This window comes from Ictidomys tridecemlineatus, chromosome 3 (genome assembly GCF_052094955.1).
Source record: "Ictidomys tridecemlineatus isolate mIctTri1 chromosome 3, mIctTri1.hap1, whole genome shotgun sequence".
Lineage (NCBI taxonomy): Eukaryota > Metazoa > Chordata > Mammalia > Rodentia > Sciuridae > Ictidomys > Ictidomys tridecemlineatus.
The window spans coordinates 65,181,668-65,201,872 of record NC_135479.1 but is presented as its reverse complement, the minus strand read 5'-3'; the positions used below and the strand labels follow the sequence as shown (position 1 = coordinate 65,201,872).

The following is a 20,205-nucleotide window of genomic DNA, read 5'->3' as shown; positions in this document are numbered from 1 at the left end:
CGTTTTGTTTTTGTGTATTTTCACTTTCAATTTCTGTGTTTTCTTGTGTTGCGTCATGGGTGCCGTGAATTCAAGTCCACTTCTTCTGGCCCTAGATGGCATTTTACGTTCCAAGGGACTGGAGGTGAAACGCAGTACCTTAGAGAGATTTTTACAGAGGGTAGATACAGCTGCACCGTGGTTTGCATTTTCAGGCAGCCTCACTACACCCAGCTGGGATAAATTAGGCAAAGACCTTGATTTTGCTCGTGAGCAAGGCATGTTAGAGGGCGGGGTGATACCCCTCTGGAAGATGGTCCGTAGTTGCCTTACGGATAGCAGATGCCAAGAAGCGCTTGTTAAAGGGCAAGAAGTTTTAGAACAATTACATGAGGAAAAATCAGAAACAACAGAGGGTGAAGTGTCTCAGGAAGAGGGGAGTGTGCGAGGCATGGAGAACGGGAGGAGACTGTATCCAGATCTCAGTGTGCTGCGTACGCCCCCATGCGAAAGTGGGTCAGAGGTAGAAGATAATGAAGAAAAGGAGCTGGAAACGCTGTCCCGGCAGCTAGGGAGTTTAGGTACAGGGAACAGAGATAAGCAAGGGCTCAAGAACGGACGGCCTCCCGATCCGCCTCCGTATGGCGGGGGTGTTTTGGGACGAAGTTTCCACGCCCACACATGGAGGGCTGTTAACGCTGAGATGGGTCTTGCTTATCCAGTTTTTCAGGATGATAATAGGGGAAGATTTCATGAGCTTTTGGATTTCAAAATTGTAAAGACCCTGGCAGAGTCTGTGCGCACTTATGGGGTCGATGCCGCTTTTACACTAACTCAGGTAGAGAATCTGTCCAGATACTGCATGACTCCCTCTGATTGGGTTAGCCTCGTTCGGGCTTGCGTCTCCCCAGGCAAATATTTGGACTGGAGAGCATTTGTGCTAGAGGGCGCAGCAGAGCAGGCCGCCCAAAATCATGCAGCAGGACACCCCCATTGGGACAAAGACATGCTTTTGGGGCAAGGGAGATTTGCTAATAAACAGACAGGATTTCCTCTTGAAGCATATGACCAAATTAATAATATTTGCATTCGGGCATGGAAATCACTTCCAAATAGAGGAGAGGTGTCTGGTAACCTGACTAAAATTATACAAGGCCCTACAGAACCCTTTTCAGATTTTGTAGCAAGGATGGTGGATGCCGCTGCTTTCCTCTGTTCCTTAGGGCTGGCATATCATTGCTATTGACATTAAAGACTGTTTCTTTTCTATTCCTTTGCATCCTAAAGACTCACAGCGTTTTGCCTTCACCCTTCCCTCGTGTAATCACGAGGAACCAGATCAAAGGTTTGAGTGGGTTGTTTTACCACAGGGAACGTCTAACAGTCCTACGATTTGTCAGATGTATGTAGGGAAGGCACTCGCACCTCTCAGACAAAAATATGCTTCCATCAAGATTATTCATTATATGGATGATGTATTATTGGCAGCCAAATTAGAGCAGTCAGTTAATGAGGCCTATAAAGACCTGGTGAAGTTGTTAGCTCAATATGGATTACATATTGCACCTGAAAAGGTTCAAACAGGGGATTCTATTCAGTATTTGGGAGCGACGATTGGATGTGACATATTAAAACCACAAAAAGTTACTATAAGAACTCAAGATCTCCAAACTCTAAATGATTTTCAAAAACTGTTGGGAGATATTAATTGGATAAGAGGTTATTTACATATTCCTAATATCGTGCTCCAGCCTTTGTATGCTATTCTTAAGGGTGATCCAGATCTTACTTCCCCTCCTACCCTCACTAAAGAGGCCAGAGCGGCCCTTATAAAAGTAGAAGAAGCTATACAACATGTTACTCTATGCAGGCTCCAGAGTGATAAACCTTTCCAGTTATGTGTGCTTGCCACTATGCGGCAGCCTACTGGAGTACTGTGGCAAAATGGGCCTTTACTATGGATCCACCCACATGTATCCCCAGGAAAATCTTTAGAATACTATCCTGATGCTGTTGCAGCATTAGCACTTAGAGGGATTCAACAGAGCATTCAATTTTTTGGACAAGCACCTTCTTCTCTTATCATACCCTATTCTAAAGTTCAAATTAATGTTTTGTGTGCTACTCTAGACAACTGGGCTATTTTATGTTGCTCGTTTCAAGGGGATATTAATAATCATTACCCTTCTCATCCATTACTCCATTTTGTTAAAGAACATCCTATCATTTTCCCTAAAGTAACTTCACCCACTCCAATTCCGGGGGCTGTTAACATTTTTACTGATGGCTCTAAGTCTGGAATGGGAGCTTATGTGATTAATGACTCTCCCCCTGTCCAAAGTCAATTTGCTCCTAAAAATCCACACTGGGTAGAACTACAAATTGTCATTAAAGTTTTTAAACAGTGTTCTTTTTCTTTCAATCTCATTTCGGACTCCATCTATGTGGTGCAGGCACTCAAAATTCTGGAGGCTGTAGGAGCTATTAGTGACACCCATAATGTATCTCCTTAATTTAATCAGCTTCAACAGCTTATCCGTAGCCGTACTGCCCCTTTCTATCCAATGCACATTCGGGCTCACACCTCTCTTCCTGGCCCGTTATCACAGGGTAATGCCTGTGCTGACTCGGCAACTAGAAGCCAGTTGGTATGCTTGGCCTCCTCCTTAGAAGCTAAATTGTTTCATCACAACTTTCATGTCAATGCTATGACACTGCGCAGACGTTTTTGCATCTCCAGTGCGGATGCTCGTCAGATAGTATTACAATGTCCCCATTGTGTCACATTTCTTCATCCTCCTACTTATGGTGTAAACCCACGAGGATTGAAGCCATTGGTTGTCTGACAAATGGACGTAACTCACGTGCCTGACTTTGGTAACCTCAAATATGTACATGTTTCTGTTGACACATACTCTGGAATTATTCATGCTTCTGCTTTATCGGGAGAAAAGGCACGTAATGTCATTACTCATTGCTTAGAGGCATGGGCAGCATGGGGTGCACCTGCATCCCTTAAGACTGATAATGGACCTGCTTATACTGGCAGACAGTTTACATCTTTTTGTTCTACTATGGGAGTACAACTTGCTCATGGGTTGCCTTACAATCCTCAAGGGCAAGGCATTGTTGAACGTGCCCACCGCACCTTAAAAGAAACCTTAGAAAAACAAAAAGGGGGAATAGGAGTTGACCACACTCCTAAAGAACGCCTGTCCTTAGCTCTTTTTACCATTAATTTTTTGAATTTGGATATTCATGGCCGCTCTGCGGCCGATAGACATGTGTCCCCTCAGCCCTCTGTGACTGGCTATGTTAAGTGGAAGGATGTTCTTACGGGCCAATGGAACGGCCCTGACCCCGTGCTGACATGGGCACGAGGATCTGTATGTGTTTTCCCCCAGGATCGCACGGAGCCGCTGTGGATCCCTGAACGCCTGACAAGAAGAGTCTCGAGATCTACTAACCAGCAGCAGGAGGTGCCACAACAGTCCCATGATGAGGAGCTTCATTCTGATGAGTGCTCTGGCTCTGATGCTGGTACCAACGGTACAGATGACACCAATGCAGTTGTGGGCAGTGGCACGGGCATGGCCAATGCCAATGCCAGTTCATAGTAATTCTAGTGTCCTCCCCACTCTTTTTTCTACCTCATGTGAGATGTCTGCTCCTTGTACCTCTCCTAGAGGGGACATGGAAAATATTTTTAATCAGTCTCAAGTTAATCTCACAGGAGTTTTTTGTTTCAGCCTTGGGAACACTAATTGTATTAGCCTTAAGACCAAAAATTTGACTAACTGGGAGGACCCATTGCGGTCCAGTCGAGTCTCAGGGAGCATTCTCAGTGCTGTATTGAGCCAAGTAGTTTCAGGGAAGCAATCAGGCTCAGGGACCCCTGCAACTAGCTCTGTTTTAAACATAACTACTTTAGCTATTATCTCCGAGGTACTAATCCCAATGCCTCCTTCTTCTAATAGTACTTGCAATGCCACTCATTTCAAGGCCTCTCCTTACTGTACCCCTAATTTTGGTTTTCCCCCAACATTTACACCTTGTCAGGATCATTCTTGGGAGAAACATCAAGTTGCTAAAGGTTTCTCCTTTTCCCCCCCTCTGAAGAGATATGTTTATAACTTTAACAACAATGCCAACTCCTCTACAGGAACAGGTTGGTCCTGGTTTCAATGGCTCATTTCCAATGAGAAGGGGGCTTCAGCTGATATTTCTACATTGACTCAATTACTAGGAGCCAAAAGTTGGCTGGCTAATGTTTCTGGCACTACTAAGGAGAGTGAACGAGGTAATAGGCTTACATCTGTTTCGTTCAACTCTCTGTTACATAGTGCCACATTGCCTATTGCAATGGTCTGTATCCAATCCCCGTTCCTGTTCCTTTTAGCTAATAACACCTCATTGGAGATGCTGGATTGTTCTAATATTACCTGTTTCTTATCTGAGTGTTGGAATGGTTCTTGGACTGTAGCAGTGATTATGAAAATTCCAACTTTTGTCCCAATCCCAGTCACTGCGGATCCAGACAAATTTCCTATTGTAGAGCTACTTAGAGTCTGCAGAGATTTTGGAATCACAGCAGCTATAGTGACAGCCGTGGCGGCATCTGCTGCTGCAGCAGTTACGGCCGGAGTAGCCATGGCCAGTCAAGTACAAACTGCTGCCACCATTAATCAAGTTGTTCAACAAACGTCCACTATACTTGAATCGCAAAATGCAATTAATCAACATATTTTGTCAGGGATTTTAGCTGCCAATCAAAGAATAGATTTTCTTCAAGCTCAGGTAGAGGAATTGGCTGACCTAGTACTTTTAGGCTGCATTGACCAACGTGCACATTTATGTATAACCTCTGTCAGATTTAATGATTCCAGGAATGCTTCCCACATCATTGGTGGATATCTGGCCGGGAATTGGTCCATGGAAGCGGAAGACATGATCCAGTCTCAACTAACCCAGATAGCTGTCTTGAATAGTACCCGTGTCGATCCCGTGACTCTGGGTCAATTCACCAATTGGATATCTTCTGCTTTTTCCTTTTTCAAGGAGTGGGTGGGAGTAGGCATTTTTGGTGCACTGTGTTGTTTTGGTATGTTCCTCTGTTTGTGGTTTCTCTGTCACCTTAAAGCTCGCAGTGCTCAAGATAAGGGTATGATCATACAAGCTCTTGCTGCTTTAGAACATGGCAACTCACCTCAAGTCTGGCTTGCGCATCTTAAACAGTAAATCTTTGACATGGTCATTGCACCCCAAGTTCTTATAACATTGCACTGGGTTCGACATGTCCTTCTTTTGTCTTTCTTTTAGTGCTGGAAAGCCCTTGCACTCTGTAGGTCTTGTTGCCATTGCACGCAGAAGGGTTTCCACACTGGTCTTTATCTGTCACTTTAAAGTCCGTGCCTTTCTTTCAGGGTGCTGCCAACTTGTTTGTAGTTGTACTTCTGCATGGCCACAGTTCAACCTCAGCTATTCCCTCTTACTCACCATCGTCACGATACAGGATGCGAGGCAAGCACTGCACTTGAGTGATCCATTGAGAAGAGGGACCTCAAGGGGAGCATGTCCTATTGCATGCGGGTTTGACGTGTCTCTGCCCCGCCCCACGAAAAAAGGCGTCGGCTGATATGGTGTCCGATCTGGGGAAGGCGCCCCCTGGGGCTGGCCCATACTATGCAGCCACTTTTGCACAGTGGGATAGGACCTCTACTCTCGCCTGTATTGTCTTAGTGAAACAAAAAGGGGGAGCTGTGGTGAGCCTTTCCTGCGGACTGTGGTCGCCATTACATGATGGCGCTGGCTCCGTTGTGGTCTGTGAAGGACAACTCCATATCAAAGAGAGTTGGCGTGTTCCCAGCTCCTTATCAGAGAAAGTTGTCGTGTCATTTTCTAGCACCCTGTGAGAAGGGTACACGTGGCAGCTTTGCATTGGGGTTCGCGGTGCTTTATTAAGGCTGGGAGGGGCATCCGAGGGAGTAGTAGAAGAATTATTAGAAGAATATCAAGGGCCTGAATAAACTGCTGAAAGAAGATTCCTGAGTCGCATCTTCCTTGCGGGCAAGGGGGTCGTGACAGTATATAATGTCCTTCCTTATTCCTTTTGATTAACTTAGTTTTGAAGTCGATTTTATTCGATATGAGGATGGCCACCCTTGCTTACTTACAAGGACCGTGTGTGTGGTATATTCTTTCCCAACCTTTCAACTTTAGCCTGTGTATGTCTTTTCCAATCAGATGTGTCTCCTGGAGGCAGCATATTGTTGGATTTGTTTTTTCAATCCATGTTACCAGCCTATGTCACTTTATTGGAGAGTTTAAGCCATTAACATTTAGAGTTACTATTGATATATGGTTTGTACTTCCAGCTATGGTTGATTATTTATTTTTTTAAATTTAGTTTGTTTCTCCATGATTAGCTCCCCCCCCACACACCCTCTGTCTTTACTGAGTCACTTCCCATTGATGGTTTTGGTTATTGTTTTTTCATTTCTTCCTCGTGTAGTGTTTTGCTCAAGATTCTTTGCAATGCTGGTTTTCTGGCTGCAAATTTTTTTAACTTTTGTTTATCATGAAAGATTTTTATTTTGTTGTCGTACCTGAAGCTTAATTTTGCTGGATACAAAATTCTTGGCTGGCATCCATTGTCTTTTAGTGTTTGAAATACGTTGTTCCAGGATCTTCTCGCTTTCTGCATCTGTGATGAAAAATCCGTTGATACCCTTATTGGTTTACCCCTGAATGTAATCTGACTCCTTTCTCTTGTAGCTATTAATATATTATCTTTGTTCTGTATATTGAATATCTTCATAACAATGTGTCTTGGCGTTGGTCTACTGTGATTTTGTATGCTCCGTGTCCTGTAGGAATCTACAATTTGTACATATGTTTACGTTTTTTATTTCTGGAAAGCCTTCTGTAATTTTTTCATTTCTCTGGTTTTATACAAATTATATTTACATGAATTCACTTCTTTATACGTGTATTTATATAATAATATACATCATATTCCACCATCATTTCTAACCCCATGATCCCTCCCCTCACCTCCCAAACACCAAAACTTCATTTTGATACACACTGATTTATGATAATAAGTTATAGAAAAGACTATATACCTTATAATAATACGAACAGATAAAGTTTTGTAACTAATACATAGCATCATCATCATCATCATCATAATAAACTTGCCATTTAAACATTAATAAATTATACATGTAATACTACTGACATCTTTTCCAAAAAAAATTGACATCTTTTCCAAAGAATAGGGGGTTATTTGTGGGGGAAAATGGTATTCTATGCTTTCTTAATATTGAAAATAATTTATTTTAAAAAGTAATATATATTTCAATATAAAAATAAAATAGAACTAGGTTCCATGGCACACACCTCTAATCCCTTTAGGTTGTGAGGCGAACCTTAGCAACCTTAGCAACACTGTAAAAAGCAAATATTATGAGAAAACGATGTTGAAAATAAAGCAGAATTTTAAATGAGACATTCTCTCTCCATCTATAGATACATTTAAAAAGAAAACTACTGTGAGTGTCTCTTTGGCAAAATCATGAATGAGTAGAGAGATTTAGATACACTGGATATTAGTCTGGTTTAAAGAAATGTACCATATTTGAAACAAAATTCCCAATTACTATCATCACCTCTAGTGAACAGAAATGTGAGAGAGGGGCTGAGGATGTAGCTCAGTTTTTAGAGTGCTTGCCTTGTATGCACAACACCCTGGGTTCAATCTCTAGAACCATAAAAAAAAGGAAATATGAAAGAAATTATACAAAAAAATGGTGATATCTAGGAGCCATAAAACCCTTCACAAGTGTTTCATCAGCTGTGACCAAGACACAAAAATACGCAAATATCAAAGCTGTCAATTAATCTAAAAAAAAAAATCTGCCAGCATAAATTCCTGATTGCTGCTGCTTACAGATGAAGTTCACTCTAGCTTGTATTATAGGTGAAATAGGGAGGAATCCAGTAAACTACTCTTGGCTTGAGTGAGATTTTAGCACTTTCTGAATCCTGCCCCAACCCTTATACACTAGTAACAAGGCCAGAACTACCAATTCCTCCTAGAAAACGTTTTTTTGGTTTTTTTTGTGGGTGTATGTATGTCTGTATTGAATGTTTCAAATTTAACACATTTTGTTTATGTTACTATTTCCCTGATACACTAGTAATAATGCCAGAACTACCAATTGCTCCTAGAAGGTTCTTTGTGTGTGTGTGTGTGTGTGTGTGTGTGTATGTGTGTACTGAATATCTCAACTTTAACATATTTTATTTAAGTTACTATGTCCTGAAGTTCCAAACTCTAGAACCAAAAGGTGGTTGAGCTTATGTAAATCTCTGCAGATTTCAAACAGATGAATTTACATTCTTTTCCCAGCACTTTTATAAACTATGATACCAAACAGCAGTTCAGAAAGGAGGTTAAAATGATGATTCCTGTTTATTCCAAAAAATCTTTACAGAATAGTCTTACATTGGCTACTTCATATAAACTTTCCACAGGGATAAAATGCATCAGTCAAAGATATTTTCTGTAGCCTGGGAAGTGTTGTTGAAAAGGTTATTATAATAATCTGAAAGAGCTAGGTGTGGTGGCAAATATACTAGAGGCTGGAGAGGCAAGTCAGGAGGATTGTGATTTGAAAGACAGCCTTAACCACATAGAAAGGCTATAAGCAACTTATTGAGGTATTAGTGATATATCACCTGTCTCCAAAAAAAAGGACTGGAGACTTAACTCAGTGGTAAGCACCCCTGGAGTTCAATTCCTAGCACCAAACCACACCAAACTAGACAAATATCTGAAAGATAGTAGAGACTCCAGAGTATAGGTGTATATGTATAGATAAAAATGTTGGTTACAATATAAAGTTAATAAAGATACTTTTGAAAAAAAATTCATAGTTCTTTTTTTAAAAGAGAGAGAGAGGGAGAGAGAGAGAGAGAGAGAGAGAGAGAGAGAGAGAGAGAGAGAGAGAGAGAGAGATAGAGAGAGAATTTTAATATTTATTTATTCATTTAAATTTTTGGCAGACACAACATCTTTATTTATACATGGTGCTGAGGATAAAACTCTGTGCCGCAGGCATGCCAGGCAAACACACTACCGCATGATCCACATTCCCAGCCCCTATCATGTTTCTTAAGAGCTCAAAATAAAAATGCTATATAATCCACTAATAAAAAATTTTGAAGCAGGGTATTATTGTGAATGTCTGTACTTTCAGTGGCTTGGCAGGATGAAACAGGAGGAACTTAAATGCAAGAGCAGCCTCAGAAACTTGGCAATGGCTTAAGTGACTCAGTGATATCCTATCTTGTTAAAAAATAGGGATGTAACACAGTGGTAAAGTGCCTAAATAAATAAAAATAAATAGCAATTCTTGGTTTAAAAATGCCCTATAACCCAGTAATTATAATTCTGGATAAATATCTAATAAAATTGGAACACTTTTGTGAAAGAAATTACTTCACTTCCATTTTCATTGTAGGTTTATTCACAGTATCTAATAAAAGGAATCAAATGAAGTGCCTTTAGATGCAAGGTATTGATGAAAAGGTTCCTTCCAGCTGCAGATCATCCATCTACTTGCCTTAAAGACTGCATACTTATAATTCAAACTGCTCCCTAAAAGGCAAGACTCAGATATGGATTTTTCTGAGTACTCCAAGAGATTTTGGTACCTCTGGACAAATTGTGTAAGACTTTTCTAAAACTAAGGAATAGGTAAGTTTTGGAGTTTGGAATGTGTAAAACATACAGTAAATTCCTCAAGGGGGAATCTTAATTCAGACACTGTGATAAAGTGTCTGAGTCTGGGGAAGAAAAAGGAAGTAAAATCAGAGTTTAATATAAAACTAGACTTTTCTTCACCGATTTCTAGGTTATTGATTTAATCCAAACAGATATTCGAAAATGGTTAAAGTTACTAATTAAAATTTATGTAAAACAGGTATTTAAAAAGTACCAGGAAAGAGGTGAAGGTGTGGCTCAGTGGTACAGTGCTTGCCTAGCATATATAAGCCCTGAGCTTAATTCTCAGCACCACATATAAATAAATAAAATATAAATAAATATTAAACTAAATACCAGGTAAGGGTTTAGGGTTGTTGCTCAATATTAAAGTACTTGGCTAGTATGCATGAGGCAGTCTGTTTGATACTGGACCCACATTAATAATAATAATAATAATAATAATAATAATAATAATAATAATAAAGATAAAGATACTTTGTTCATCTACAACTAAGAAAAAAATTATTTTAAAAAAGTACAACAGTGCTATGGCCTGTAACATTCTAATTATCTGTGTGCTAATTAAGCCCTTGCAATTGAACTTACTTGTTATTTAAATTAAAGTCCAGTTCCACTTTTATTTCCTGCCACACCAGGACAAAGGAGTTTGCTTGGATATTTGGAATGCTTCTTAATGTAATTTTAATAAAGTTGTCTTACATATTTAAAAACTAAGTTGAAAGCAAACTTAGTAGCACAGGCCATAACCCCTGTGGCTAAGAAGAATTATACATGGGTATCATGAGTTGAAATCTACCCTCAGCAAAAGCAAGGCACTAAGCAACTAAGTGAGACCCTCTCTATAAATAAATACAAAAAAGGATTGGGGATGTGTTACAGTGCCCCTGAGTTAAATACTTGGTACAAAAAAAAAAAAAAGAAAAAAATTCAATTGAGGAAAAATACATTAAAGAAACAAACAACAACAACAACAAAAAAAAAAAAAACAACCTTAATTTTGGAAAATTTACTATTGTGAGGATGGCCTTAGGCCTGGGCTAAAAAAAACTCCATTTTAAAAACTTCAGTTTGAAACATGCAGTCTCACCTGGCATGCCTAGAGAAGCCCTGCAGTATTGCCCTCAGACACAAACAAATCACTTCACCTCACCTTGATAAACAGAGTGAGGCCTCTGGCAGGTTATCCTCGCCTAATAAGAGGGAAGGGTGAGGGCTGGGATGTGGCTCAAGCTGTAGCATGCTCACCTGACGTGCATGTGGCCCGGGTTCAATCCTCAGCACCACATACAAAAAAGATGTTGTGTCCACCGATAACTAAAAAAAAATAAATATTAAAAAAAATTCTCTCTCTCTCTCCCCTTCTCCCTCTCTCACTCTCTCTTTAAAAAAAAAGATAATAGGGTGAGAAGACCAAGGTGCAGACAACCAGACCAGATGTTTCTGGCCCTAGAGTAAATGATGCCATGGGAATATCTGTTGGTAAATAACAAGGATTTTTTTAAAAAGGGTAAAAAAAAGCTGCAAAATTTAGTATAAATAGTAGAGCAAATAAACAGATGTACAGCCAGCTCAATAAAAAATGCACTTGAGCTGGGGAGGCTGATGAGGACTTGGAATGACATCTCATCACTTCTCATCATTTGTATTATCCTCACCACTCTTAAGCTCTACAGCCACACATTAGTGAGAGGGAGAATGGTAAAAGATTATGTGATGTTCTTCTCATGTGATGAAAACTTAATTTCAGTGGAGAGTAGCCCAATGGGGTAAATATAACCAAGAGGCAAGATCTCCCATTCATCCAAAATATATACTTTTATGAGTAAAAATTTTATCAAGATTACTTTAAAATTTCATTTAACTTTTGTGCTGTCTGGTCTTATGAGAAAGCAAATTTTATTTTAAACTTCTAAGCAATGTCCTAAGGCATTAATATTTTCCCAGAGGGAAAAACAATATAATGTACTAGTATAATTTAAAAATTTCTAGTATTCATAATAAAAATTAAGAAGGACAGCTTAAGTCAATTTAATAACTTAAACCACTATATCCAAAACATTATTATTTTTAAAAATATAAATTGACAAATAAATAAATGTATTTTTCAAGCTTGATCCTAAAATTTCCTCTTGACCTCTCAGGGAAATCTATGTTCACCACAGCTATATTCCATGTTTGAAATCTATAAATACCCTGACCTCAGCAAGATGAAAAAAATGGACAACTCAGTTCTGTGTCATAGGTTATGGAATAAACATACCAAACAACATTCTCTCAGGGCCAAAGAACAGGAGAGACTCTGCACTTTGAAAGAGCAGCCATTTACATCTCAGAAGTGTACAAAAGTGGATACTGTTCTCACAGGATTCTGGGCACAGATCTATTTTCATTTTAGATATCATACTTTAACCAAAAGTGATTGGTATCACTGGATAGAAGACTCTAGGTCATCAGATCATCAGTAACCCAGAAACTAGAGTCTCAAAATTTTTTTAAAAAAAATTTATTTTGCATTTTTGTCTTTAGCCTAATGCAGGGTTTAGATTTCAATTTTCTTCTTTAGTATGGGGTACTATGAGAATATCATCAAAGATTAAAGGCATAGAAGTCTACACATATTTTCATATAATTCAATAAAACCTGTCAAGAAATTAATGTTTAAATTTGAATTAATAAAAATTTAACCAGTACCTATAAGGCACAATATGTTTTTCACATAACTTCTGTTCCACATGTGATTGAATCCTTGCATTCATCCTGTTTAGTGAATTAGATATCTATCACTGAATTAGAAGAAACTATATAAAAAATATTGTCTCAAGTGTGGGCTTATCATCAATTAAGGCTGGGTTCATATGGGATCTTTTTACTGCCTTAGGTGATAGTTGGTAAGGTTACTGAACTTCAAAGGGAGATATGGTTGCCAAAAAAGCACCCTTCTTCTCAGAATCAAATAAATTAAGGTGGGATCATTCTCATGGAGATGACAGTGTTATGAAACCAAATCCAAAGTATCAAAATGTTTCCTGACTAATACACATTCATAGTCACAGATTTACATAAGTCACACACAAAAAATAAGAGCTCAGATACAAAGTTTGGGAAATATACTCTGCACTTTGGCTACAAGAGGAGTAAAAACACATTGTCAACTTTATGTGTACAGATAGGGCTAAAGAATTCCTAATATGTTGACACTTGGTATCATTCTGCTTTTTGTAATAAATGAGGTTTACATAGTTGTTCAGTGTGAAAGAATATTTGAAAGGTCTCATCAATATTAAGCAACTTTACTGGAATTCAGGATCAATTCTATGTGACCCCAAAGCCACAACTCACATCCTCTAGACTACATGAATTACCAATCTTTCATTATTGTCTTAGAAGTTAGATAGTGGCACAAAAAAAGCAGAATATTTCTTTTTGTACCAAGAACTGGGCTCAGAACACTTTATCACAAATCACATCTCTAGCCCATTTGTTTTTAAAGACAAGCCAAGTTCTCACTAAGATGCTTAAGGCCCCACTGAGTTGCTGAGTCTAGCCTTGAACTTAAAATCCTTCTTTCTCATCCTCTTGAGTCACTGAAATTACAGACATGCATTACAATATTTGCTCTTGTTTCCTGGTTTATGAACAGGCAAAATTGAAATGCTAAGCAGAGAAACAGCTGTTATAATAACCCCTTTGTTAATTCTGGCTTATTTTCTAAGGTTTAAATATTGAAACCAATATTTCAATGTATATTGAAGGTAACATCATCTATTATATTCAACAGTCTGATTCTATCAAGACATTTTATACTACCTAAACTTTTATTTAATTTGAAAAGGTTCGTCAATATATTTGAACTTCTGGTTTTTCTACTGGCATTATTAGGATACTAGGTTCAAACCATACAGCCTATGGAAAATTAAGGTGTGGTTAAAGCTAATGAGAAGACTATATGATAAATAAAATTTTAAACTCACAAGGATGAGGTATTTTCTTTGTTGTTTTTGAAGTATCCTTGGTGAATAAGATAGAGTACACAGTCAAATGTTAAATCATACAAAGCAGGCTCTATCTCTAGCTAATAAAGAAAAATATCAAACACAAAAAGTTGTGTTGCAAACTCACATGATACTTGGTTTGTTAACAGCAGCAAAGAAATGGATTTCTGCCATATTCAGTTGTATGTATATTCTGTTTTTTTTTACATTTTTTTAAAGAGAGAGTGAGAGAGGGAGAGAGAGAGAGAGAGAATTTTAATATTTATTATTTATCAGCAGACACAACATCTATGTTTGCATGTGGTGCTGAGAATTGAACCTGAGCCGCACGCATGCCAGGCGAGCGCGATACCACTTGAGCCACATCCCCAGTGCTGTATGTATATTCTGGATCAACAAAATAATATCAGTATTACTTCAAAACATATTACATCTTTAGTTTCAGCCACACAGCAGTTGATCAATAATACGTTGAAAAAATAATGAGCTTGTCAGGATACCACCTGGAGATCGCGTTTAGTAATCCTAGGCAGGGGGATTGTGTTCTAGTCATATCACAATACAGTATATTTTTTGTGGCCTGTGGATGCAGAGCTCTTACTTCCTTGCTAATAGATCATTGCAGAAGACTTCAGGTGTGTAGATTTTTTGATGATGAATCCTAAAAGTGTGGATCATTGGAAAGGCCAAACATGGCTATAGTTACTCTGTTGTTGACGCTTCCAACAGGTTGTTGTTATTATTATTATTATTATTATTATTATTACTATTATTATTTATTAAAGTAATAAATACCCTGATTTAGTGTATTAATTCATTGTCATAAACATTTTTTTGAGCATATGTTTATTATATAAAATATTGACCATTCACTTTTGTTTTCTGTCCTATATATAAAAAGACCTATGGAATGATGCAGGAAATCTAAGGGCTGAAGGCTCTGGACTGTCTGGGAGCTATTGTGCTTTTTTGTATAAGCATGACTACACTACCAACTCTGCCTAACATCTCTCAATTGCTAGAGAACCGAATTTTACATCCTGGTTCTCAACGTCCACACAGCAACTGGCAAAGTCTTTAGGATATTTGCAGGTGAGAGATATCTCAGTACTGATAGATTAATAGAGGTTGTTAGGGGAGTGGTGGTACCTATGGACAACAAGAAACATACAATACTTATTTGACTTAGTCCTATTACAGTGGACTCTTATGAAGAGTTGTGATATAATGGGATTAGTTCCTTGTAAGCAGAAATAAGGATTCTGACCTCACTGTGGGAAAACATAAACCCTGCAAGTTGAAGTGTCAATGAAGTGTTGAAGCCTAGGCCCCAGCCCCTGGCCAAAGAAAAAAGTGGCAGCAGTGGCATATATGATTTGGGTAAGTAGTCAAATGAGCCATGTGCAGCTGCTTTGGCCATGGGATTAATGGTTTCTATAGATCTGACAGCAAAAACTGATGCAAGTATATGAGAGACTACCAGAATAAGGAATTGCAAGATAATGAAGAGGTCTGGGAATCCAAAATACATCCAGTAGAGTAAGATCTCTGTATTTTAAAAATACCTATCAACATTCCCCATTGTGATGTTGAGTCTCTAGAGAAGAAGAAGGATAAAGGCCTTCAAGTCCAGTTATTAAATGATGCATAAAATGAAACATCAGTAGCCAATGGCTCCAGTGAACAACTGGCATTGCCAGCCCAGGCATCCGAGTTTAAAATATTTTACCTGTTAAGCAGAACTGATGGTCTTAAAAAAATAATTTACCCAGATGTTAAGAGAGCAAAATTATTTTTTTTGTCTGTAAGAATTAGAGATAAACAGCATTCTGTGATGCACCCTAAAAATGGTGAGGTTAGCATTGCTTCTTACAGTAGAAGTTGTAGAATGCTCAATTCCATGAGGCATTTAAGGCCAAAAAAGTTCAAAAAGACCAACTGTGTTAGTACAGCTTATAGAGGGCTATGTTTTAACAAGTAGGCAAGGTCATAAACACTCAGACTCAATGTATGTACTCAAGGTCAAAAACATTTGTTTGTGAATATGCTCTTACATCAGTCAAATGATGTTGATGTGCCTTCTTTGTCTGACCTGCATAAAAAAGTTTCTATTTAATAACTTTGGGGGCTGAGAGATAGAAGCATGAGGCTGGTTATGGGCTATTGGTGCCTTCAGAAGTAGCAAGCCTCCCATCTCAAAAGTTCCTCACATATGGTGAATAGAGAGCCTCCACCCTGGGAACAAATTTTTACCCTCAAACATCAGATAAAGCTCTAATCTCTAGAGTATACAAAGAACCCAATAAGTTAAACAACAAAAAGGCAAATAACCCAATCAACAAATGGGCCAAGGACTTGAACAGAAACTTCTCAGAAGAGGATATTCAATCAACAAATACATTAAAAAAATGCTCACCATCTCCAGCAATCAGAGAAATGCAAATTAAAACTACTCGTTTTGAACAACCAACAATAAAAATTAAAAAAAATTAAAAATACTCTAGGATGGCAGCCATTATGAAGTCGAACAACAATAACTGCTGGCAAATATGCACGGCAGGGGGGGGAGGTGCACTCATACATTGTTGGTGGGACTGCAAATTGGTTCAGCCAATTTGGAAAGCAGTATAGAGATTCCTTGGTAGGCTGGAAATGGAACCAATATTTGACCCAGCTATTTCCCTTCTCAGACTATACACAAAAGACCTAAAAAGAACATACTATAGGGACACAGCCACATCAATGTTTATAACAGCACAAGTCACAATAGCTAGAATGTGTAACCAACCTAGATGCCCTTCAATAGATGAATGGATTAAAAATGTGGCGTTTATACACAATGGAATATTACTCAACACTAAAAAATAAGATCATGGAATTTGCAGGCAAATGGATGGCATTAGAGCAGATTATGCTAAGGGAAATTAGCCAATCCTAAAAAAACAAATGCTGAATGTCTTCTCTATATAAGGGGGTGACTCAGAATAGGATAGGGAGGAAGAGCATGAGAAGAAGACTACCACTAAATAGGGAAGAGAGGTGGGAGGGAAAAAGAGGGAGAAGGGGAGTTGCACGGAAGATGGAAGGAAGACCTCTTTGTTGTACAGAATACATATATGATGTGATGAGAAAAAAATAAAGTTTGTTGTTGTGAGCCATAGTTTAATTGGAATGATGCCTGGCATTTTGCTAGAGGGAATGAATCCTGGATCCTGGAGCTGCTCTGGAATAGGGCAGCTCCAGGATCCAGGATTAGGGCGGATCCTGCTGCCTTGGGTGCCCAATACTTGGAGTTCCCATTGAGTTCTCAGGGGCGTTCATGGAGAATTGACAAGGTGAGCCCAGTGGAGGGAGTGTGTTCTCAAGAAGTGTGTGTAGAGTGCCAGTGAGAGTTCGGGAATAAAGACTTGCTGTTTAAACCTACAAGGCTTTTGTGGTGGCTTGGTTATTTGTGCCCAGACAGACTGTGGCAGTGGGTCACATTAGATTGAATAAAGAGAAAGGATGGGAGAAGAGGGCAGGAGTAGGGAAGATAGGAAGGGCAGCAAAATATAATAGACAATATGATTCATGTATGTACATTCCAAGTATGTATTATATGTCAAAATACATTCTGCTGTCATGTATGACTAAAAAAATTATAAAAGTAAAACATATGGTAAAAAAAAAGTTCCTCACATCTTATTTCAACTGCTTGAGCCCCAAACATTGCTTTTTTGATATGAGCCCCTACACAGCAGCCACAGATGTGAAACTATTTTTAATTTGAGTCTATCACAAATTCTCTGCTTTATGCAAAAAGTATTGTGTTGTTTTGTACACACGCTCCCAGATAATATTTATAGAGTGGATATTTAGTGTATTGTTTATTTTAGATTACATATATAGCCTTAATGTAGTCTCTTCCTCACTTTTTTACGTAGTGTTTTATGTTTCATATTCTCCATTTATAAAACTTTTGTGATATAAATACAGTGTTTTTGTTGCAGTTTCCATGCCATGCTGCATTTTTATCATGACAGTAATGAAATATATCTGTTTGATATATTTGAAAATATTTTTTGATACTGAACAGCTGTATAAACCTCATCTATTACAAAAGACAGAATTAGTGTCAAAATATCAGTAGTACTTTAGCCTTATCCATGTACAGAAATTTGGTAATGCGATTTTACTCCTACTCTAGCCAAATGCAGAATGTATTATCAAAACTTTGGGTCAGGGCTCTTCTTATTTTTTATGGCTTATATAAATGTGTGGCTATGAAAGAGTACTTGTCAGGTAACTAATGAGGAAAAAAAATTTAAAAATATTGCTTGTCCTTGATTATTTTCACTTCAGTTCTCTGCCATATCCAAAGTTTATTTTAAATCTTTGCTATAAGCTTCAGAAGTTTTTCTCAAACATATTATCCCCATTTAATAAAAAGTTCACCAGATGTAAAAATTTTGTTTTTGTTTTTTTATTCTTTTATTTTTAAGTTGAGAGGAATGAGTACTAACCCAGGATACTTCTCATAAACCCCTGTGTCGTGACCCCTTGCCCGCAAGGAAGACGCAACTCGGGAATCTTCTTTCAGCGGTTTATTCAGGCCCTTGATATTTCTTCTAATAATCCCTCGGATGCCCCTCCCAGCCTTAATATAGCATCTCAAGCCCCAATGCGAAGCTGCCACGTGGAACTTTCTCATAGGGTGCTGAAAAACCATGCGCCAACTCTCCCAAATAAGGAGTTGTTTGTCACATACCACAGCGGAGTCAGCGCCATCTTGTAATGGCGACCATAATCTACATAAGCGGCAGAAACGGCTCACCACAGTTCCCCCTTTCTGTTTTCTTAAAACAATACAGGCGAGAGTAGAGGTCCTATCCCACTGTGCAGAAGTGGCTGCATAGTATGGCTCAGTCCTAAGGAGGGCCCTTCCCCAGATCTGACTCCATATCAGCCGACGCCTTTTTTCGTGGGGCGGGGCGTGGACACGTCAAACCCGCATGCAATAGGACATGCTCTCCTTGAGGTTCCGGTCCACTGTGGGATCACTCAAGTGCAGTGCCTTGCCTCGCATCCTGTATCGTGACGATGGTGAACAAAAGGGGGTAGCTGGGACTACCTCTGTAGGACAACCACAATTAAGTTGGTGACACCCTGAGAGAAAGGCATGGGCTTTAAAGCCATAGCTAAAGACCAGTGTGGAAACCCTTCTGCGTGCAATGGCAACAAGACCTGCAGAGTGCAAGGGCTTTCCAGCACTAGAAGAAAGACAAAAGAAGGACATGTTGAACCCAGTGCAATGTTAGAATAACTTGGGGTGCAACGACCATGTCAAAGGCACTAGTGTGGAAACCCATCTGCGTGCAATGTTAGCAAGACTGGCAGAGTGCAAGGGCTTTCCAACACTAAAAGAATAACGAGGAAAGACATGTCAATCCCAGTGCAATGTTACAATAACTTGGGGTGCAATGACCATGTCAAAGATTTACTGTTTAAGATGCACAAGCCAGACTTGAGGTGAGTTGCCATTTTCTAAAGCTGCAAGAGCTTGTATGATCATAGCCTTATCGTGAGCACTGCGGGCCTTGAGGTGACAGAGAAACCACAAACAGAGGATCACACCAAAGCAACACATAGTACCAAAAATACCTACTCCCACCCACTCTTTAAAAAAGGAAAAAGTAGAAGATATCCAATTAGTGAATTGACCCAAAGTCACGGGATCAACACGGGTGTTATTCAAGACAGCTATCTGAGTCAATTGAGACTAGATCATGTCTTCCGCCACCATGGACCAATTCCCGGCCAAATAGTTACTGATGATGCGGGAAGCATTCCTGGAATCATTAAATCTGACAGAGGTTATACATAAATGCGCACGTTGGTCAATGCAACCCAAAAGTACCAGGTCAGACAATTTTTTTACCTGAGCTTGAAGTAGGTCTATTCTTTGGTTAGCAGCTAAAATCTCTGACAAAAGATGTTGGTTAACTTTATTTTGAGATTTGAGTATGGTGGAAGTTTGTTGAACAACTTCATTTACAGTGACAGCAGTTTGCACCTGGCTGGCCATGGCTACTCCGGCCGTAACTGCTGCAGCAGCAGACACTGCCACGGCTTACACTATAGCTGCTGTGATTTTGAGCAGCCTGTTCTACTGCACCCTCTAATATGAATGCTCTCCAATCTAGATATATTCCTGGGGAGACACAGGCTCAGACTAAGCCAGCCCAATCTGAGGGGGTCATGCAGAATCTAGTCAGTCCTTCCACCTGAGTAAGGGTGAAAGCAGCATCTATGCCATAAGTACAGACGGATTCTGCCAAGGTTTTAATTATTTTAAAATCTAAAAGCTCATGATATCTTCCCCTATTATTGTCCTGTAAAACCGGGTATGCTAGTCCCATATCTGTATTGACTGTTCTCCAAACTTAAGAATGAAAAGTCCTC

General features: G+C 39.0%; 1 protein-coding gene across 5 annotated transcripts in view; it reads right to left on the bottom strand.

Moving 5' to 3' along the window:
• Positions 1-20,205, bottom strand: part of LOC144376210 (zinc finger protein 519-like) — a 92,398-nt gene that overhangs the window by 43,832 nt on the left and 28,361 nt on the right. For 2 of the 5 annotated variants that reach the window (XM_078043076.1, XM_078043077.1), the window contains exon 1: positions 3,447-6,998. The exons of the other annotated variants lie outside the window; for them this stretch is intronic. In XM_078043076.1, the coding sequence (XP_077899202.1) occupies positions 3,447-3,491 (45 nt within the window). In that variant the 5' untranslated portion in view covers positions 3,492-6,998. Of the gene's footprint in view, positions 1-3,446; positions 6,999-20,205 lie in introns of those variants that run through there. 5 annotated transcript variants of the gene reach the window in all.